General features: G+C 39.0%; 1 protein-coding gene, 1 long non-coding RNA gene and 1 pseudogene across 3 annotated transcripts; 1 reads left to right on the top strand and 2 right to left on the bottom strand.

Annotated features, from left to right (window-relative positions):
- LOC149751573 (uncharacterized) lies at positions 1 to 1,084 on the bottom strand. The gene is made up of 3 exons (XR_016398152.1): positions 978 to 1,084; positions 323 to 898; positions 1 to 230 (listed from the first exon to the last, which is right to left on the bottom strand). It is a non-coding gene; the product is annotated as an uncharacterized LOC149751573 (long non-coding RNA).
- A 5,339-nt stretch (positions 1,085 to 6,423) lies between these two features.
- LOC148700516 (cysteine proteinase inhibitor 1 pseudogene) lies at positions 6,424 to 7,133 on the bottom strand (annotated as a pseudogene).
- Positions 7,134 to 14,616: 7,483 nt separating this feature from the next.
- On the top strand, positions 14,617 to 17,667 carry LOC103704820 (protein SOMBRERO-like). 2 transcript variants are annotated; one of them, XM_008788314.6, is made up of 4 exons: positions 14,617 to 15,146; positions 15,374 to 15,560; positions 15,919 to 16,190; positions 16,866 to 17,667. In XM_008788314.6, exons 2-4 carry the CDS (start codon positions 15,392 to 15,394, stop codon positions 17,370 to 17,372), a joined length of 948 nt encoding a protein of 315 aa, XP_008786536.1. In that variant the 5' UTR covers positions 14,617 to 15,146; positions 15,374 to 15,391; the 3' UTR covers positions 17,373 to 17,667. The 2 variants fall into 2 exon arrangements, with proteins under 2 accessions (XP_008786536.1, XP_038986239.1); XM_039130311.3 differs by having other exon boundaries at positions 14,688 to 14,808; positions 16,866 to 17,562.
- The last annotated feature ends 5,257 nt before the right edge of the window (positions 17,668 to 22,924 follow it).

Genomic DNA, 22,924 nt, shown 5'->3' with positions numbered 1-22,924 from the left:
ATTATCATATTTGATTACATTGTGCTTCAAAAACATTCTAAAAACATACAAGTCAAATTCCTAAGTACACAATCTACAATATGTATCAAGTTTCCTAAATGAGAAGCCAACTCTCGAGTTTGTTTAGCGAACTTCGCATCTTGGACTACTGGGTTGTTAGTGCGCACAGGCGGCGAGCCACAGAAGAAGCCTGCTTGGTTGTTCATGTCTGAATCACCATCAGGATCATCCTGAGAAGGACCAAACTTTAAAAAAGTTGGATACGAAAACTAATAAATTAAGACTAAAATATCTGTTACATGATTTTGAAGTAGACGGGTACCTTGTTCAAGATAATATCAAGGATCTCCGGACCACAATCCCCTCTATGGACAGGCAAAATGCTGGAAAAAAATAAAACAGAATCAGGGAGATGCAACCTTGGCGCCGGCATTGTAAGAATATAACGTTGAAAAGATGAGGGCATTGCGTCATGCATGCTTTACGGGCTTTATCTCTTGCTGGTTAGTTCAAAGTCATTAACTAATATATGTTCACTGGATGCTGACTCATCTTATTGAAATCACTTTGGAGAAACATGAAAAAGAAAAAAAGTTCCATCTGCAATGTCAAATATACTAAGAATGACAAATAAGGTCAAAATTCAACCAGCCTTCTACTTTAATTCAAAACTATAACATGAACCAAACTGGCACAAAATTTATCAACAATTGTACGCTTTTTTCAGAAGCATTTTCACTGCACGCTGGGAGTGAGCATCAGAAGCATATTCATTGAATAAAATGTAAATGCAAGAAAGAATCACTCACTTGAAGATGTCTGCAATATCATATATGCAATGGCCTCTTGGCAGTGTATATGCCGGAAATCACCAAGCTTCCTTGACTGGGCCAATATTCTGGTTATGAAAATGTTGGGCAAATCAGCATCCAACAATATGTTGCCAATCATACGGAACAAGGGTGCACTGAAAAAACCTGGAAGTTCCTTTTTAAGGTTTTGTCCCCGGTAGCTGGGAGAAATGGCACTGTAGCAGTTTGACTGAGTCTAAAATTAATACATGAGCACAATAAATACCTAACTTGCACTGTACCACCCTGTTTGACCAACAATAAAGAATTAATACATGAGCACAATTAACTACAACCAAAACACAAGGTCCCTGTGGATGTACCAACACAAGCATGAACATATGAAATTTATTTAAGAATGTCAACAACAACCAGTTCGAGAAACATCAACTCACCTACTGTTTGATTTCTTATCCTTGCAAGTTGTTGATATGTTTAAATGTCCGAATATGTTGTCTGGAATGAAGATAATGCTTCTCAGAAGATTTATGGTGATCAAAGATTAGAAAAACAACAAAAATAAAGAAACTTTGATTATTGAACTATCTATTATATTTCTTCACAAGAAAAATAGAATTGGTGAGAACTAACCATAAATAGTAGCAAAAACAAGACCACCAGTAACAACATATAGCATCATTAATTTGTAAGGCATCAAAGTTTTTGAATCAGTCATGGGCAATTCATGAGTAAATCATAAAATCTATGATAATGGCAAATAATTAAATATTCTTGATAATTAAAAAAAAAAGCAGTACTAAGGATATATGAAAACATAAAGAGGATAAAACCAGTGAGGTACCTACCAGAGGGTGCACAGTATGAAGCTGAAAACGTAAAGAGGATAAAACCAGAAAATCTGCAAAACAATGGTAAGTAGATGACAAAGTCAATATATAAGATAACAACAAGCAAACTTTAAAGCCATTTATGTATTACATGTATATGAAAAGAGAGAAAGCATAAAGAAAAGAAAAACAACTAAGGATAGCATTGATATAGAGAGATGATATATTAAACTATTACCAAGAAATTTTTCAAAATCACGTACACTAAAAGCAATATGGTCATAGGCAAACTATCAACAATAAGAATGAATACTCTTGGGGAGGTTGAAGTTCAATGATGATTATACACCTGATCTGACAGTGCAAACTTCAGTTTGCTATTTATTTCTTATTCCAAAGTGAGAGTCTAGGATTCCATCTTTAAAAAATTAAAATTAAAAATAATAGTTTATATTCATTATGCATAGGGATATGTATAGTTTGTTGCAGATGTTCTACAGACTTAATGAGGGCAAGAATAGATTCAAATTTAAAAGGTAAACTTTTCTAGTATAAGGTAATCCAAAATTTTCCACAAAAATAATTAACGGTATCTGCAATGGTGAATGATTATTTTAGATAACTAGAATATAAAAAATGGTGAACTTCCTCTAACCAACTTATGATGTTTTGACCAATTTTACAGCCTTGAGCAGGCCAAGAGGCGTGCATATTGTTTTCTTAAATGCTTTGAAATTCTTAGGACACCCACTTACTACAGCTACCTCTGAGGGAATAGATAGATATGGTTGTTGAAGAGAATATAGGAAAGTGCATGGTGTGGCATGGGAGTCCCTTTGAGAAGCATAGGAAAACTAGGAGCATATCCTCAACTACATACATCATAATATTCCACTCAAGAACAGAGTGAGAAGAATTTGAAGACCCCAAACCATACTTTCCCTGGTAGTTGAATTTGTTACTGTACTTGCTATTAAAGCACCCTACCACCTTCACTCTTCCCCCTACTGGAAGTGTTTCAAATGGACTACACACTATAAAAATTAATTTATTGACTAGAAGTAATGATAAATACCGTAGAGCACTTACATAGAAAATCTGAACAAGGATGAAACGTAAGAAGGAATAAAGTGCTAAAGCTGCTTTATGGTCGCAAAGACTCTGTGAACTTAATTTTTCACATTGATCAGGTAATATCCACATCAGGGTTGGGATGACTGCAGACTTTAGTGTAAATAAACTGCACAGAAAAAAGAAGCTAACAGTAAATAAATCGCAAACACATAAAAATTAACAAAGTAGCTGTACAGGTATCAGCTCAACCCCCTGTATGACTATAACTCGTTAACCATTAACTACAAGAAACACGAGATCAGATTGCTGTCGAGTGCAAATAAAATAGCACATAGATATCACGAAAATTAATGCTTGGGACAAATGCCCATTGTTTCACAACCAAAAAAGAAGTTTAATGAAAGAAAGAATTTGACCAGTGCCAAGAAAACCATCTTTGATAACCAATGTTTTCATTTCTGTTTGGTTTTCTTCAATAATCTAAAGAGATAACCACTTTTAAGAAATGAGAGAAGAAGAAGGGAACCGGAGTGCGAGGTCGACGGTGGCGGGGAAGCGAGATGGGGAGGCGATGGATTAATGTCGGCGCGGGACGCCGATCGGAGCTCGAAAAGCGAGATGGGGAGGCGATGGATTGATGTCGGCGCGGGGACGATGATCGGAGCTCGGAAAGCGAGATGGGAGGCGATCGGAGCTCGGGGACGCCGATCGGAGCTCGGGAAGCGAGATGGAGAGGCGATCGGAGCTCGGGGACGCCGATCGGAGCTCGGAAAGCGAGATGGAGAGGAGAGGAGATGGGGACCCTTTTGAATGAGAGGAGAGGAGACGAGACGAGACTTTTTAAGGCAGAGAGGGTTGGAAAGGATTTGGCCTACGACGACGCTTATAAGCGACGTCCTAGGTCCAGCTTACCGTGACGCTTAAAAGCGTCGTCTATTCTAATGATGTACCGACGCTTTTAAAAAGCGTCGGTAAAATTTGGTGCTGATCAAAACTATCCCGACGCTTTTCCCTAGCGTCGGGAAAAAAGCGTCGGGAAATGTACCTTTTCCTATAGTGACTTGTTTCACCTATTTATGATGTTCTCAATTATGATATAAATTTCTATGCACACAATAGCTAACAACCTAACTCAAGATCATCATTCAAGATCAGTGGGGTCTCCAGCGATGTTTTGTGGAAAATTTTCACATTCAAAATATAAGGGAAGTAAGAATGAGAACAAGTCTTCCTTCTCTCTCTCTCTCTCTCTCTCTCTCTCTCTCTCTCTCTCTCTCTCCCCCCCCCCCCCCCCCCCCCTCCCTCTAGGCTTCCAATCAACAGCCTTCCTCTTCCAAAACATCAACAGGCGGGGGAAAAAATCAAAGTGAAGGATAAAAAGTTACTATAACTTACAGACTAAGTTATATCACCATACTTTTAAACAAATGATCCACAAAAGCAACAAAATGAGAGGATGAGGCAGAGTTCAATCATCTGGTCTCAACAAAGGGACCCTGGTGCACGCCTGCACCATTGGCCAGACAACATGAATCTTTAACTACTGTAAAATTTACTAGTTCTTGTGGTTTGTTTCCTCATTCCTTTCAACACATCGTGCGAAATTAACTATTCGCCTTCTTTTACAAAGTCAACTGTTGGATTGTGCAATAGCCGCTTTGAAATCTATGTAGATGAGAAAGTAACAAAGTTGGAGTACTTTGAAAGCTGTGCAATGCGCGAACCAATAGTTGAATTTGGGAAAGAAGATCAATCCTTCTTTGGCACCAAAGATACAACCCAAACATGTTAGAGAAAGGTCACAGTCTCGCACCCAACATCTAATTTTCGGGGTCCAAATTAAAGCTACGAACTGGCCTTTAGCTTCCCGTGGGGTGAGCTTTCAAGCACAATCGGGCCAAGCCTCACTTATGTCTATGGAAGCCCACAAGCCCATCCCAACAAGGGCCACGAGGATCTTGAAGAACCTTATAAGAGAAATATAGGGAAACCCAATTAAAGGGACGTCAAACAACAGGAAGATGGAGTCTACGTTGCATGAATGGTAATTCTCTATTGGAGTTAGGAAGTAAAGAAAGAAATTTGCATCCCGTGGGCCAATTTGTATAATAATGTTCGCTGAGTTTCATGTGAGGACTTTTGACAATTTGGATTTTCTCAGCTAAAAGCCTGCCCCATTAGCAACTACACAGTTTGCTGTCAAACGAGCATTTTTGTATAAAGAAGAAGAAGAGTTGTATCCATGGATTAAATAAAAGTTTGAGTTACCTATACTGTTTCGCAAGCTGAAAGTTACATCCATGGATATAACTCTGCTTCTTGATGGCTGATCTGAATTAGATTCATATGATCAAACAGCCTAGGTTATGAATTCTTTTATACTATTTTTACATAGCATTGGACATGGCCGTATTTTTTAGATGTAATAAAATTATAGACAGGGATATATATTTTGAAAATATATTTGAGTTATATCTAGAGACATGCTACTATGATGGTTTAGAAAGATAAGTGTCTCAGACTATTGAAGGGATTGGAATAAACCTAAGCTTCAACAAGATGAAAAGTCTACAATTCGCACATGATACCCTAATTTTCTGTGCTAGCAAAAGGGACAGTATTGTTACTGCCAAAGCAATCCTTCTTGCTTTTGAAAGTACTGTTGGGCTAAATATCAATTTCCATAAAAATTTCATTCTTTGCATCATTATGGAAGGCAGCGAAGCAACCAAAATTGTCACTATTACGAATTGCAGGAGTGGTGAACTTTCTTTCGCATATCTCGACTTGCTTCTATATGATAGAAAGCTACCAAAACATTATTAGATGCTCGTTTTAGAGAGGATTAGCTCCAAATATGCTTCATGGAAATGGAAACTTCCATTATGGGAGGATGAATCTGTCGTAACCTAAATCAGGATATAATACGGCCATGCTACAATGGAGAACTGCCCACAGTAATACTTGGCCAACCACAATAACCTGTACAAAAATCCATTTCATATAAAATAAAAAAAATTCAAATCTTCCATCAATTAAATAACAAGTTGTTGTTACAGGGCTTCAATTGCTTTGTGAACTGGGACAGCATTTGTCGTGCTAAGGAAAAAGAGGACGTGAGTCTATAAAATATTAGAAGTTTGAATCAAGCATTTCTGGCAAAATCATCATGCAGTGCATGCCTACTATGCTAAGAAAAAACTTGGAATGTGAATAAGTGATCCTTAAGAAGTATTTCATTCATTTGGAAGGATATCCGCAAGAATCTGGATGCATTAAATTCACTGGGATCGATACTACCATCGGGATGGGAGTCTGCACTTTGACCAAAATTTTCTTCCATCATGCTATCGATACTTTTGTGTGAAAAATAATTATATGACATTACGTCATCACATGCCTTGGTATGCAAATCGATTGTAAGAAGCTCATGTGATCTATAGATAACCATATCCCTAGATATTGGTCTAAGTTGGTATTTTCTACGACATTCATGATAGGAAGGAAAATAAGCCGATGGTGACACAAAAGAAAATGAAAAATAATAAAGCGATAGATCCGGCACATGCTTCCACATCTCTTTTTATTTATGCTTTTTTAAACTACAACAGCAGCTCATATGCAATAAAATCATAAAAAAAAAAAAAATACAAAGAATAAGGCACAGACACATAATCTTGCCAGATGAAACCAATCTCTTTATATTATCCTTCTTCTGAACATCAATAATAACAAGTGCTGATTCCTTGTTTATATTTTTTATTCGCAACATTTCTCACACAATTGCCGTGTGTTTGCATTTTTAATTCTTTACCGTTGTAAATGATTTGAGCTCCCTGAACCCCACCCAGTCCTTCTCCCACACCACGGCCACATATTTCGCCATGGCTTCGCCATCTTTGGTCTCCAAAACAAGCCGATAGTTAATTCCATCCACCACCTGGGTCTCACCCTTCACCACTTTACTCAACGCAAGGCTTGTGTGAGCCAGCTTGTTGTGCTCCGACACCGCGAACCCTGCAATCTCTTGGACGTGGGGATCACTGATATCCTTGATTGGCTGCCAGCCTCCGACGAGAACTTCTCTTGTAGCTTCACGGGCTGCGAGGGCTCTCGGAGGTGAATGAATGGCTATGAGAAGGAGGAGGAGGAGAAGAAGAGAAAGGGATCTCATGGTGATGATAGCGGAGGCGATTTTTTACCCTGGGTTGAGACGAGAGGAGGATGTGGTTGAGCTAAGGATGGGTGGGTCGGGGGATCTTATTATGGTGGATTGGAGATGTGAAGGTTGGATTGCAATAAAACCGGGTAAGTAATTTTCACATATGCAGGGCCCAACATTTACATGGTAAACATTATATAAAATTTATGAGGACAGCTGGATACGTGGTAAACGTTATATATTGGATCAGATATTTTGTACCGCTAATAAATCCTTTCTAACTGTAGCCTATGGGCTGAATTTATATAATGGTACAGTCTAACTAATAAATTTTCTATATATTAGCTCGGTGACCAAGCACCAATCCATTACGGCAAGTCTTCAAGAGGTGGTATAGTGGATTTAAAATCGGTAATAAATAAGAGATTGGGTGATTGGAATGGGTGAGGATAGGTTTCCAAGAGCAGAACACGGTCCATATTTTAGATGGTTTGATGTGCAATCAAATTTCTGATCTAATTGTTTCTGAATATACAAATATTGTGGAAGAAAGTTCCTGATTAGTGTACGTGCGCCAAAAATGTTCCTCGAGTGTTTCAAGAGTAAAACATTATTATATAATATTTTATTGAAGGAGATAATCTTGGCCTACAAAGAGTTGGATGGATTGGAGCAAAATTTTCAAGTTCATCGATTTTCCCTCTACTTGGTAAATATTATTTTGAATAATAAAGAACTATTTTATCATATATATATATATATATATATATATATATATATATATATGTCTGTATGTATGTATGTATGTATGTGATATGAAGATTACCTTACGTCGCCATTTTGTCTCTTCTTTTTTTTTTTGGTGAAAAAATAGGAGGGGGCAGAAAAAACCTCACCCACGTAGCAGTCCTCACTGGGCCCTCCTTCCACCAGGGAATGTTCGATGCAGGCCGCAAATTTCCGTATATCCTCTCCGACCCATGGGTTTCCCCACTAGTTTATTGTGAGGACCCGTGCGGGCGTATGTTTAGTCCCACATCGGTTATTCGCTGGGTAGATCCTGGGTACTTATACAGGATCAAGGGACTTAAATAATATCTTCCGGCTAACTATTTTGGATGAGATTCTGGGTTGTTACAAATGGTATCAGAGCGGACCCGGCCCATAACCTATGTGGACTAGGGGACACTGCAGCACAGATCCATTGGGGTTGACTGATCGTAGTGCTTGTGATTAGATTTGAATGGATTTGAACCCTTAGCCTAACGAAGACGTCAGGGCTTGAACGGGGCGCGTAGCAGTCCTCACTGGGCCCTCCTTCCACCAGGGAATGTTCGATGCAGACCGCAAATTTCCGTATATCCTCTCCGACCCATGGGTTTCCCCACTAGTTTATTGTGAGGACTCGTGCGGACATGTGTTTAGTCCCACATCGGTTGTTCGCTGGGTAGATCTTGGGTACTTATACAGGATCAAGGGACTCAAATAATATCTTCTGGCTAGCCATTTTGGGTGAGGTCCTGGGTTGTTACAAATGGTATCAGAGCGGACCCGGCCCATAACCTATGTGGACTAGGGGACACTGCAGCACAGATCCATTGGGGTTGACTGATCGTGGTGCTTGTGATTAGATTTGAATGGATTTGAACCCTTAGCCTGACGAGGACGTCAGGGCTTGAACGGGGCGCGTAGCAGTCCTCACTGGGCCCTCCTTCCACCAGGGAATGTTCGATGCAGACCGCAAATTTCCGTATATCCTCTCCGACCCATGGGTTTCCCCACTAGTTTATTGTGAGGACCCGTGCGGACATGTGTTTAGTCCCACATCGGTTGTTCGCTGGGTAGATCTTGGGTACTTATACAGGATCAAGGGACTCAAATAATATCTTCTGGCTAGCCATTTTGGGTGAGGTCCTGGGTTGTTACAAATGGTATCAGAGCGGACCCGGCCCATAACCTATGTGGACTAGGGGACACTGCAGCACAGATCCATTGGGGCTGACTGATCGTGGTGCTTGTGATTAGATTTGAATGGATTTGAACCTTTAGCCTGACGAGGACGTCAGGGCTTGAACGGGGGGAGTATGTGAGGACCCGTGCGGGCGTGTGTTTAGTCCCACATCGGTTATTCGCTGGGTAGATCTTGGGTACTTATACAGAATCAAGGAACTCAAATAATATCTTCCGGCTAGCCATTTTGGATGAGGTCTCGAGTTGTTACATTTATTATCCATATGTGAATATGTCATCCCAGCGCCACCTCGGTACCGGCAGACTAGATGGCGACTCCACCGGATAAATTAGGCGGAGGGCATCCGGTCTCCACATTTAATCGACGCTCTCTTTTTTTCTCGAAGTTATGAGTGTGGCTTTCTAAGTTCTCTCGTGCGGCAACAACAAGAATAGCAACAGCAACTTGGCCCTAATCCAGCAAGATGAAGGCTTAACTGGAAGGATATCCGTGATCAACTCCAAGAGGAGCTGAGACTTTGGCAGTCTCTTTCCATATGATTTGAGCCATGAGCAAGAATAACACGATTCAACTCTAGGGGTCTATAATCCAATCGTACTTACGAGTTTCCCATGTGGCCACATTATTTACTCAGTAGGGAGGATACGATGCACAAATATTGCACCATATAGCAGGATAGCAAGCAGCGGACAGTAAATTTATACAAGAACCACAAGGAACTCCTTTCTACTGGTCTCTGGGAAAAAGAAAACATCACGATCTAAGAGTATAAGCAGGAGGCTTTTACAGGTAGCTCAGGGAGAAGTCCATGTTCTCGAGAGTTCTTCCAGTAAGAAACTTGGTTCAAGTAAGAATCTTCACATCTTGGAAAGGGATCCAATTGCAAAGTACCGTCTCCAAGAGTTCATTTCCGGGCAAGGAAGGAATTAGAGTAATTAACTGGAAAGCGAGAGGAGGCTACGATCCATAAAGTGAAGACTAAACATAAACTTTTTTCCCACTTATAAGAACTGAAGATAACCAAACAGTTTTTTCAAGACGACTTCATTGTCGTCAACCGCTTGTCACTCTTTTTTTGATCGAACCACTTGCCAGTTGCCACTCCCAAAGCAGAGAGCACACCTGCTTCAGATTCTCAGTCTGATAGCTTCGCTCTGCACATCTCTTTCTCTGAGTCTCTTAAGTACCAACTAAACCATGAACAGTAATGATTGTTGCAAAAGAAGCAAGTAAAATTAATGATGCATCTCTCTCTCTCTCTCTCTCTCTCTCTCTCTCTCTCTCTCTCTCTCTCTCTCTCTCTCTCTCTCTCTCTCTCTTGATGGAACATGGAGGTAGCAGAGTTTTGGATAAAATTTAACCTTCTCTCGTCGTGTGGCTTAGTGGATATTAGTAGTTTGATGAAAATTTATGTTGCTTCCTGTTCAAGATAACCTCTGACAATGTCCTAATAGAGTGTAATTTACCAGGTGATCATTGAAACGACGACGAGGCTGCGCTTCTTGCACGCAAAGTAACTGCACGTTACCATGTTCTCGATCATCAAAGCACTGTCACATTCGATACTTGGACGTGACGCATTTAGCCATGATCTAACTCCAGGTTCATAGATTATAATTTTTCTCATTGTATCTGAATTTGAAAAAATTAGTACAAACATGATACATTGGCTATGTTATTATTGGTTTTGCTCGAGTCGTCGTTTAATTTATTCAGTGAGTTTATTTGATCCTTAGCTTCACAAACCAGATATAGTATCGACAATCAGTCTAGTATCAAGGCAATTTTGTGTACTGGCATAAGAAAATTCTCAGTTGAAGCCTTCAGAATGCTATATATCCACATGTATATGTGCAGATTCACTTGTTCATTTTAGTCTATGTAAGAGCCTGTATTAGCATGTAATATCTAAATGCTTGAAGTATAGCTTTAAGAAAAAACTGCCTGCATCCTGTTTAATTATTTCAAGGTATTCAAATATACAATGATGTTCAGCTACCAACTTACCAAACGAGGAGTAAGCATTTGGGCGTATTTAAAAGATTCGACACACCTGGAAATTCTCAGAAAGGATCAAAGAAACCTTTGCTATGAAGGAACGGAGCACAGACCTCAATGTGAACCAATGACAAAGGCAAATAAACAGCTATGAAACACCGCATTAGCTTCAACTACACCCTAAAAGATGGCCATAAGCATCAACTATTAGATACCCAAAATATGACCAACCGTTCAAGGTGACACACAAACCCTAATTTACCATGTCGTCAATTATCAAAACGCTTGCAAGTTCAACACTTGGACATTAGCGAACAATGTTAAACCATGTCTCAAGGGAGTTTAAAATAATCGGACCTAATCCCTGGGCTCATAAAGTTGCACATGTTAGTTGTTACTTGCAATTGGTTCAAATTTAACACATAACCTGGAGATGCTGTTACTTGTTTTATTCCATCCTTTAACTTCACCAGCAAGACATGGTATTGGCAGTATGCCTATTCAGCTATTCCTGTCATCTAGCTTGATTTTTGGATGAAACTTATTGGATATAATCTTTAAGAACATCAAAATTTAGCTGAACTTTTTTAACATGGTGGAATATGAGCTCTATGTTAGCATTGCACTTCATGCTTCAACAAATGTAACATAAGATAGAACCGTGAACCCCCCCCCCCCCAAAAAAAAAATTCATGCACTCTTGATCTGTCGTTCAGCATTCAAGTTTCCAAAGATTAATACTTGCGGCTACCAAATTTTCATCGAAACATATTTTAGGGTGAAAAGAACAAAGCACTCTTGAGAATTCTAGTAAAGGATCTAAAGAACCTTGGTTTGAAAGGAAAGAAGCACACACCTCGATGTGAACCCATGGACAGGTGATAGATACATCACATTATCTTCAGCTACACCCCAAATATAGCCGAACACTAACCAGCTAACATGGCCCTGTGAGAACCATTCGAGGACCGGTTAGAATGACACTGTTAGGACCATTCGAGGTAACCCCCAAACCCTAGAGTTGGACAAATAGCCGTAAGAAGAGAGTAACGGTCCAACCCGAATGAAATGGCCAAAAACTAGACAATAATAGAAGTATGAGATGTTATGGTAGTGAGAACCGGATATGCATGGTAGATAAAAGTTTAGGACATATTTAGTTCGCAGAAAAAGAAGAGAGAAATGTATGGTTAATGAAAAACATAAAAAAAATATTTTTGTTTGGTTGGAATTTTTAAAGAAGAGAGATAAGAAAATAGAATTTCTATTGAAATAAGATTTCTATCTATGAGGGTCGGAAGAAAGCTACTTTACCACTTGTTAGCAATTGAATTTTTTTTTTCAAAACTACAATTAAACCATCAAAATATATGGCAATATTTTTAGAAAAGTAAATATTCAACTAAATATAGGCCATTCTAGAATTGCTAATTTTTTATGGTCAACTAAAATGCCAAAATCATTTTTTCAGATATTATATTTTAGTTTTTAAAATAAAATCGATAAAAAAAATTTTTTGCCAAGCAAACGAGGTCATTAGCAAAAATAAGGTGCTCGATATTTCCTTCCTCTTCACGCAACCATCTAAAGGTTTTTTTTGGCGGAAAAAATAAAAAAAAAGCTTCTTTAGAGAATTTTATTTTGTTCTTACCAATACATGCACGTGGCAACTCCGTAGACGCTATACACAAAATAAGGTGGGCCAATGTGAGAGAGGATATATTATGGAAAATGAGAGAAAACAAAAAAAAGAAGGGGAGACGGAAGAAAGTCACCGCCACGGCGCCACCTGCCCCAAGAGATGGAAGGGACAGGGCACAGAAATGAAGGCGGAGGAGGTGGAAGGTCAGACTTCCATGTCCGCAACTTAAAAGCCTCCTACCCTCGCGAGGTCCAATGCCTAACCATAGGCACCTTCTCCTCTGGACTCTTGGTGCCCTCCAACTTCAGCAAATGGCCAATTTAACCATCCCAAAAACTAAGTTGCAGATAATCATATAACTGACGTTAAGATGGGCTTCATGGATTTTAGAACAAGTCCCTGAACCAAGTGCAGTATTTCCTTCACAAAAGATTGCTTGTGTACTGTAGGTCAGATTGGAAGCATTTCAATATAGAGCAAATATTCTATGGTAACGAGCAACATGCGATAAGACTGCTTGGCTGTAGTTTGCATTCAACATCTCAATAAATTTAGACATTATTATCATCTTCCTGATAATCTTTATCTAGATTAGCCAAGAATTGTTTGTAATGGAGCCTGTATCTCATTCCAATGACGTGGCCGCCATACTTGGAAGCATGTGTTTCTTGCAATAACCATTTTTTTAATAAACAAAGAATATACGGTACATGGTTAAGTTTGTCTTCAAAAGATATGTACAAAATCCTCATTTACATGCACCTAAATGATTCTAGCATTTGTCATTTGATCCACAAGAAAAGACCCAGTGGTTTGTTCTTAGTTCGCATGCATGGAGAGTGGGTCACAGCTAATGGACTCCTAATATGAAAACAAAATAGGAGTCGTGCTGGCCACCTAACCCTCAATGGCAGGGATATATTAGTAAAAATGAGAAAGGACTTCTTTGGTGAGAGAGGATAGCTCCTCTTGGTCTAAGTTTCATCTCTCTTCCCTGATAAACGTACACATCTCCGTGTTTGACCGGGTGGTGGAAGTGAGACTGAGAGGAGATAGCGTAAGAATCCGTTCGGTCAGCAATAAAGGCCCATTAGTTTAAGGAATTCGAGGCGCCCTCGAACTCAGGGCGCGGAGGAGTGCCGCTGCGAGATCCTTGCACGTGCACCACCCACGGACTTCTAGGGTTCTGCCTTCTAATCCTGGTTTCAGGTTCACCACCCTCCTTCGCTTCGGTTTACGTGTACTAAATAGCCCTTTCCTTGACCCCACGCCTTGATGGCCCAACCTAGTCTATCTCAAACTGCCTTGCCAAAATACTCTTCTGGCCTCCTACATATCAACTCTTATGGCTCTTCCAGCTCCTTGTTCTTTCTTAGATTGGGCGAAGGAATGTCTTCTTGCAAGGCTTATATGCTCATGCTGTATAGTATGATACTGGTTGTTTTCAATTATTGTCGAGCAAAGATAATAAAAATCTGCTTTTCAATCAAAAAATTGATTTGACACTATTTTTACAGGTTATAATAACATATAACAATTTATTATAAGTATTTGTATTCAATATTATGCATATTTTTTGGCTAAATCATACTATACAGTACATAAAAATATGAAAATTGGTATGAGAAAGATACATGATGATTGTTTCGTCCACTATATAATAATGTTATAATATTTATAACATGTACATAATGATCGTTGGTTAGATATGTATATCGTTATGTAACAGAGGTGGACCAAAATTATTATAGCAGCTCAAATTGAGAGCTAGACTTTGATCAAGTTGGGATGGATCACAACATTATCTATTATATTAGGAACTAATGATTGGACCCAAATAAGCCCATTTAAACCCAAGAATTAGCTCAAAATAACAGATCTAGAGACTTGGACTCAGTTAAGTTCCAATAAAGAAGAATCAACTAGGTTAAGCAAGGACTTGGGCCTAAAGCTCAAATACAAAAACTAGTTTAAATTGGATCTAGGTTAAACTGGACTAGGATAAAAGGAGTGAAATCAAGGAAAGGGCAAAACTGTAATTTCAGAGACTGGCCTTCAAGCAAAGGGCCACACCCAAGTGGGTACATTTGAAATTTCCCTGTATCTTTCCCTAGGAAGTACTAAAATAAGGGGAAATGTCAGATCTGCATGAGGGAAGAAAATAATGAATAAAATAGGGTGCATGGATGGGAATAGAAGAGGAATAGATCGAGAATGGAAAGGGAATATGGAATGAGAGGTGAAATTCCCTCATTCCCTCTGACTCCCACACATGAAAAGGCCACTGCATGATGGATCTGGATCCTCTTTTCCCTTGTCAGGTCTGGACATCTCTTTGCTCCTTATGAGGCGATTTTCGGGCAGGTCCCCTATTCAACGGACAACCCCCCCTTCTTCTCATCAGACTCCCCAAAAAATCCAAAACCCTTGCCCTCTGACTGTCACAGCTAGCTTCCCCACCTTCTTGTGTTGCTATTATATTTTATTTGTTTTTCTAGCTGGATTGTAAGATTATCTTAACCCTACCTCCTCTCCCTTAAAACCCATCTCCTTGTACATCAAGCCAGGAGCTTCCTTTGCCTCTTGGCTTTCTTGGTTGTCCTTTGTTGTTGCTGCTGCTGAGAAGAGAAGAAACCAGGCCTTCTCTTCTAATTTCAAGGTCTGTTTCCCCTCTGTCTGGGTTCTTTTTTCTTTTTCTTTTTGTTCTCGGAGTTTTATGTGGAGAGAACATGAAAAGTAGGTTATTCTCCATGAGTAAGCCACCACATTCCTAATTTGTAATACATTGAGAAAAAAATTGCACAACTAGTTTTTTTTTTTTTTTTTGATAGCATATGCTAATTCTTCTCTCTACTTTTTCTGGTTTCTATTACTTAATATTTTCAGATCATAGAGTAAGCAAGTATGATTCCAGGCAACAGGCAGCTTACGGTGCCTCCAGGTTTCCGATTCCACCCAACAGATGAGGAGCTCCTCTACTATTACTTGAGGAAGAAGGTGGCCTATGAAGCTATCGATCTCGACGTTATAAGAGATGTGGATCTTAACAAACTTGAACCATGGGATCTTAAAGGTTAGATATTTTATTCTTCCTCCTTTGTTTCTCCTTGCGTAACATGATCTATATAAAGATTTTTCTTTGCATTTTTTGTGTTAAGGATGATTTACCCAAATTGTCAGAGTTACATCTTTTTTTTTTGAATGAAAAGGTTTCATCCTATTTTAGCTGTACAAAGGAGGGTATTTTTCTCTCGATCGCTCATTGACCACCTCTGGGTGGTTTTTGCCTCCCTTGTCTTCAAAAAGTTTGTTGATTGACTACCTCCATAACACCTTAGAAGATAAAAGTCTTATAATATGAACTCATGGGGCTATTCGAGCTCACTCGCACGATCATGACTGAAGCTAATATGGTTCCTGATGGCATGCAGACAAGTGTAGAATTGGATCCGAGCCTCAAAATGAGTGGTACTTCTTCAGCCACAAAGATAAGAAATACCCAACCGGAACACGCACCAACAGGGCGACGACTGCTGGTTTCTGGAAAGCAACAGGGAGGGATAAAACTATCCACCTCAGCAACTCGAAGAGGATCGGCATGAGGAAAACCCTAGTCTTCTACACTGGGAGAGCACCTCATGGCCAGAAGACTGATTGGATCATGCATGAGTACCGCCTTGATGATGAAAGTATGGAGGTCCAGGTATCATAAACTAGTTCTTCCAGGCCTAGCAAAGGCAATCTATTTCCTGTGATATCTGGATGCTTTTTTTTTTTTCGTTTAGGGAAGCATTTAGGGGGATTGGGACAAAATTCACTACTTCCTTGATGCAACCCAAGGACGTAAATCTAGGGGTGTGAGTTTCTTCATGATGCACTACTTGAGGCATGCTGATGGTAATAAACTAACAATACATAATATATCACTATTGTTTCCGATTGGTGTAGTCATAATTATATCAGAGAACATATCATGAGAAAAAAAAAGATAAAATAGACCCTATCTATTCCATGTATATATTAAAAAAGTAGAATACTGTTTTAACTGAAACTTATGCAACCCAGCTGGCCTTCTAGGAACAGTGGCCTGTGGTCTTTGATCTTGTATTGTATTGGCGCAGTTTGGCTGTTTTCTCTGATCTTGTATCCATCTTCCTAAAGTTCTTAACTCTTTAACGGCAGTCTCTTTGGCTGAAGTGCTGAAGTGGTTCTATGCATGTTTCCCTTTTACTTTATTATTTGAATCCTTTACAATAATCTGCAGCGGGATTAACTTGTATGCACTCAAAAATAAATGATATCTCCTCTTCCTTTTCCATCCTAATCCTTTGCTATTTTTTTTGTGAAACTAAGTTTTCCTTTGATTTTTGCACTCTAGGAAGATGGATGGGTTGTTTGTAGGGTATTCAAGAAGAAGAACCATCCGCGGGGCATCTCTTCCGAATCCGTACTCGAAGATGACCAATTCCATCCCTTGAGGGCAAACGGGTGTGCTTCCATGGAGCAGAAGCAGAACTTCCAGCTGCCATGCAACTTCTCCTTGGACAACAACCGCATGCACCTTCCGCAGCTGCTGAGCTCCGAATCCACCATCCCTCCTCTCATGCCTCCAGCCTCCATGGACGCCCTCAACCTCGAGTGCTATCAGAATCTCATTAATAAGCTGGCATCAACGAATGGTGGAGGAGGGTTGCTTCCACAGGAGAAGTTTACTGGGGATTGGTCGATCTTGGACAAGCTTCTTGCGTCCCACCAGAGCCTGGACCAACTCATCCAGAGCAAATGCCACCCATCTTCCCAGCTCATGGACATGAGCTCGTCAGTCCAGAGGTTTCCATTCCAGTATCTTGGCTGTGAGGCTGACTTCCTGAAATTTTCTAAGTAAGGTCGCTTACTGGCCTTTTAACTAGGTCTAGTAGTTTGAGCGTTTAAATGTATATAAATGCATTTGTTTGGGCCATGATCTTTTTTCAGTGGTTTTAACTAGGATTTCATATCTGGGTTTGGTATAAACTGCAAGTTACATCCTAGGCTTCATCAAAGAGAATTTGGCAGACCCCTGTTTCTTTTTTTTTCTTCCTCGCTTCTTCCCCCTTTAATGGTTATAATCCTTTCCTTTCCTTAAGATGCTATGACATCTGATTTCTTTAGAATGATAAAAGAGATTAGCTATTTCTTGTGATGCATGTGTAACATAGCAAATTTTGTATGCTGGACCCTCATGCTGATCAATTCTTTTCGTTAGTCCATTTCATTCTCATGCTGGGAGAATAAGCAGAAGATATTGGATCTTGTAAGCAGGAGGTAGATGATGGTCTTCGAGGAGCACTAGGTAACATCTTCTAGAAATACATCAAGAGGATTCCATCATAAGGTTTGTAAATGGTACAAAGCTAAACACAGCAGGTATTCACCACCAATGCACCAACTAAACTGCATTGAGAGCTAGGAGACTTAAAAATTCTTGTTATGCAAGGGAATGCAAGTGGAAGACCCCTCCTGCTCCTTGTATTAGAAAGAAACAAAGAAATGAGGAACAAAAGAGAAGGAATTGGGTGGGGGAAGGGAGGGAGTGTGTTAGAGGAGGAGGAGGAGGAGGAGAAGAGCCGTTTGCAGATCTTTATTCCGTTTGATGATTTGCAAACCTTGCTGAAAATAAACCTATTTCCTTAGTAAGGATTTAATGAATTAACCTGAGAATACCGAAGAAAACCAACAAAACAGACGCCAATAGAGACCATATATATACGAAACATTAGAATAGACATCTCCAGAAGTCCTAAAAATTCTAAAGTAACGTTTGTCTTGTTGTTCCCAAACTTTTTCTGAGAAAAATATAATTGTTCTCTTCTTCCACTTCCTTGCCTACCCTCGCTCATCTTTGCTTTCCTTTTTCAACTCTTCCCTCCATCTAATGACTAGATAAATGTTTTGCTAGACAAAACATTGAAGATCCAGCAAAGTTTTGTATATATTTCTTCCACATCTGGCTTTTCTCCTTCATGAGCTCATCATATCCTCGTCTCGGATTATGACCACTCCCTCTGGAGAACCTCCGGTGTTTGGTCAGCGACGTACAGTATCCTAGTCTGTAACAAAGAAGAGCTAGCAAAGGAACATTTGGTGAAAGAAACCAATAAAAAGCAGGTCTTTGGCATTTCCACTGAGCCTTAGTCGAAGAAATGTTGTAGCTGACCTCCATGACGTGAAAGAAATGAGAGGTTGGATATCTGAAACCAGGAGGTTGGATGATCCGTTAGGATAAGCAGTGCCAAGGATATCAGATATCGTCGGGGATCAGATTTCCTGAGGAAACGATATTGGGGATGAGATGGTGCAAAATAGTCCAAAGGTGATCGATGTGTATCACCCAAAAAAACAAGTGTTCAATTTTTGTCCCTCCATACATTCTTAATGAGACAAGAGCGGGCGCATGTCTTGCTTGTATACTATCTTATGTATATAGATGTCAAACTCCGAGTACTTGAAAAGATTTTGGTGCACCTTGTTGTGAAAAGCAAAAAACTGACAAGCGGGCACTTCCAGAGAGAGGAAGGATGTGGGGGTTTCGCTATGACCCTTCGAGAAACGTAGCAAGTCATTTTGGGATGAAAGGATAGCGTAGGTTATCAAGTATACCGGCAATGTGAATCACACTTGGCTCCTACAGGCTACAGAGTGAGATGCATGGGGTGTTGGTGGTTTTCTATCTCAAAGAATTACTTGTTTGATTTTACTTGCACGGAAATTGAGGGGTTCATATTGGATGTTGACATGGACCCAAGATAGATCAGTCCAGGGAATACAGACCTCCTCATAATCACCTAGAAGATGGTTATTGGTTAACCTCCCAAGAACATAGAGCATGCTTTCTCCTCATTGTTTTTAGAGTATTTAATAATTTAGATAGAGACTCTTGAGCCAGCTAAATGTGGGAAGAATAGATTGGATACCCTACACGATCGATCCTGCAAAACCATATCACAGGGATATGGAATCCGGACTACCATATCTTAAAGATATGGAAAAACCTAGCCAAATCCACCAATTTTGGAAACAAATCACATAAAAATAGGAAAAAAACATAAATAGGAAACATCCACCCCACTTGAATGATCCTTGTCCTCAAAGTCTGTCAAAGAATTTGCCAAGAATTTCAAATGTCTTCACATGATTATCATCTTCATGTCCTATCCCCTCAAAACAGTAGGTGACATTACTTTGGGAATAAAGCAGGCATAAAGCATAGAATAAGGCCATGTTTGGGGGAGCTTTTGGAGGGCCAAAAAGCACTTTCTAGCCCTTCAAAAGTATTTTTAGATAAAATATGGTGTTTGGTAAAATTTTCGGAAAGCTGTTTTCAGCTTCCCGCAAAAGCTCCAATTTAAAGCTTTCTAAAAATGCTGTTTTCAGCTTTGTCGAAAGCTGTTTTTTGGACCAAAATACTCCCATTTAAATCACACTTTTTTTCCCCCAAAACCCTTATCCTGCATCTTCCTTTTTCCCTTTCCCTCTCAATCTTCTTCTTCCTTTCTCTCTATTTGTTAGAGAGATAAATGGTCATTAGAATGATTAAAAATTAATTTACACTAATAATTATAATATTTTATATATTTATTATTGTATTATACTATAAATATAATATTATATTATATTATATTATATCATAATACATTGATATATTATATTAAATAATTTAATATTATGTTAAATTATTATTCTATAATACATAATATTATAGTACTATATTATAATAATATTATATTACATTACATTAATATTATACTATATCATATATTTATGTATTAATACATATTATATTTTATTATGCTCTATTATATAATACCGGTAATATCCTTTATGGTCATTTTGTCACACAAAAGTACTTTCTCAATTTGTTTACCAAACACATGTTAAAGTGCCACAGCACTTTAGAAATATAGTTACCAAATAGCAAACAGTTTTTTATAAACGCTCTGCTTTAGACAGCTCTACTTCCAACAGCTCTACTACTAACAGCTTCCCCAAACAGGGCCTAAATCCACGCAACTTCAAAGATGCAGGCATAAGCAAATAATAGTTCGCGATCGGAATTGGAATTAGAATTGGAATGGCCATATCCCTCAATGCTTTTAGTTCATAACCGGAATCGAAATTAGATTTGAATGAAATTTGAATATTAGAAGAGAGTAGAGATTGGATTTTGGAGAATTAGGATATTTCCATTCCCCTTTAAAATCAAAATGGGAATGTGATTCCTCCTACCTTTGAAATCGAAATGGGAATGGGATTCCTCCCAACCAAATAGCTAGAATGGGAGTCACTCATTCTCATTCCAATGTTCAATTCCCCAAAGCAAATATGTCCTAGAAGTATTCCTTGTCTTCTCTTTTTTTAATTTGTTGTTGTCATTATGATTATTCCAGTTTCTTGTTGTTACTCATTCAACTAGTAATGTTGGTCTTGTATACCTTAATTTTGGTAATTCCCTTTGATGTTCTTGGATTTTTGGATAATTATCTCGGATTGAATTCATTCTTTTGCAATTAATGCTTGATTTTAGGATTCTAAATATTATGTCAAGCATGATTACTTTAATCTATCGATTCTAGGCATAACACCCTCATTTATGCTTGTCTCCTTTCCTTAATGCACAAAAGTATTATAATTTCCCAGCCTAAAGTTATTCCGAAAATTGTAACCTAACAAATATAAGAACTCGTAGAATAACTATTCCTATTTGAGTTTCTTGAATAAAAGAAAAAAATATGTAAACATCCCTTTAACTTAGGACCAATTTTACTTCGCATCTCTCGACTTTTAAAAAGTTTTAAAATAATTTCTAAAATTAGTTAAGTGGTCCAATATGGTCCCAAGCCTCATCCAATGTTTAACACCATTAACCCTCTCTTCTCTTCTCATATCTCCTCACTTTTACTACCTCCTCTTCTTCCAACATCTTCTCTTCTTTTCCAACAAACCTCATCTACACCCACCACCAACTCCTCTTTCAACACATCCTTCTCCTCCGCTTGCTTTAAACCCTGCTATCATCCTCATCCCTCTTGTACATCCATCCTCTCAATGTAAAGTAATCTCGAGCCCCACTCTTCCAACACCTCTCCCTCTTCTTTATGAACCCCACCACAATCCTCATCCCTCCACTCCAAGTAACTTGGTCCCAAACCCCACCCACTTCCACCACCACCTCCTCCTCCTCTCTAAATCCTGCCACCAACCTCATCTCTCCTCTTCATCTTTCTCCATCTAAACCACTTCTCATATAAGTATTTCAGTCCTAAAAATCTTATGTAACCATCACATGATAGAATTCCTTGAACTCGATAAATAAAGATGGACGATGAGACCACATTAAACCACTTTACCAACTTGAAAGAACACTTTTAAACTTTTTACACAGGTACTAAGTGAAATTGGTTCTGAATTAAGTAATTTTCTCTACATAAAATTTTTGAACCAAATTTGTAAAAAACAACATTTGTTATTATATACAAAGATGTAATAAAATACGTGTACCATTTGAATTTTATTTCTCAAATCGGTATGGCAATTTTGAGTAAGCGTAGGTAGGCCAGCCCAAATGGTTTGAGAAAACCTTGCTCGAGCAGGCCCTGTCGAGGAAAGTAATTTCCAAATCTAGTTGTACGAACCAATGCAAGCTTGATGCAGATGGGCCTGATAATGCCAAAATCACCTCAAACGTGAGATCTTGGAGACGGTGAAGATTAAAATAAAGTGCGTGCCAATCTCTAAGACGAGCTAGCGATGCAGACCTATTAGATCGAATATTGAGATATTACGAACCTCCAACTGTTGATAAATTTGGGGTCAACAACTGAAGATACGACCCACACCCAGTCTGTCATTGCAATGTTTAATACAAGGCAATGCACATATATTTTTTAATATATCACCAAGAAGCCACTTGAGCGCATTGCTTGAAACAAAAAAAAAAAAAAAAGTCCCTACGCGGGAAATCATTGTTCAAATAGTTTGAAGCCCAAAGCCCACGAACTGTGGGGCTTTTGCCCAAGATGGACTAAGGGCTCCGTTCCATTGCTCCCCCGACCATTCACAATATGAAAAATAAAAATATCAAGGGAAATTACGAGCATTTCAAAAAGCCCAAATAAAAATTTCGAACGGTGCACGTCTAAGATAGCACCATCCTTTGCTCTATCCTGGTTTCTGCTAACAATAAGCCGGTGGGACAAGAGATCCCCTAAGAAGAGGGGAAACTTCTAATGCAGCCTGTTTGATTCCAAGTTCAAGCGGACAAGGGAATTTGTATGACCATGCGAAGTGATAAGCCACGGAGAGGAATATTGATGGCGGACATGAGACATCCCATCCGATTTAAGGTGGATTCGGGGCAAAAGGATTGAGGCTTCCAATAGTAGAAGAGGCTGAGCAAAA

The sequence above is a fragment of the Phoenix dactylifera genome, chromosome 12 (assembly GCF_051530095.1).
Source record: "Phoenix dactylifera cultivar Ajwa chromosome 12, Ajwa_hap1_PhDact_Kaust_v1.1, whole genome shotgun sequence".
Classification (NCBI taxonomy): Eukaryota; Viridiplantae; Streptophyta; class Magnoliopsida; order Arecales; family Arecaceae; genus Phoenix; species Phoenix dactylifera.
This window is presented reverse-complemented; position numbering and strand designations above follow the sequence as displayed.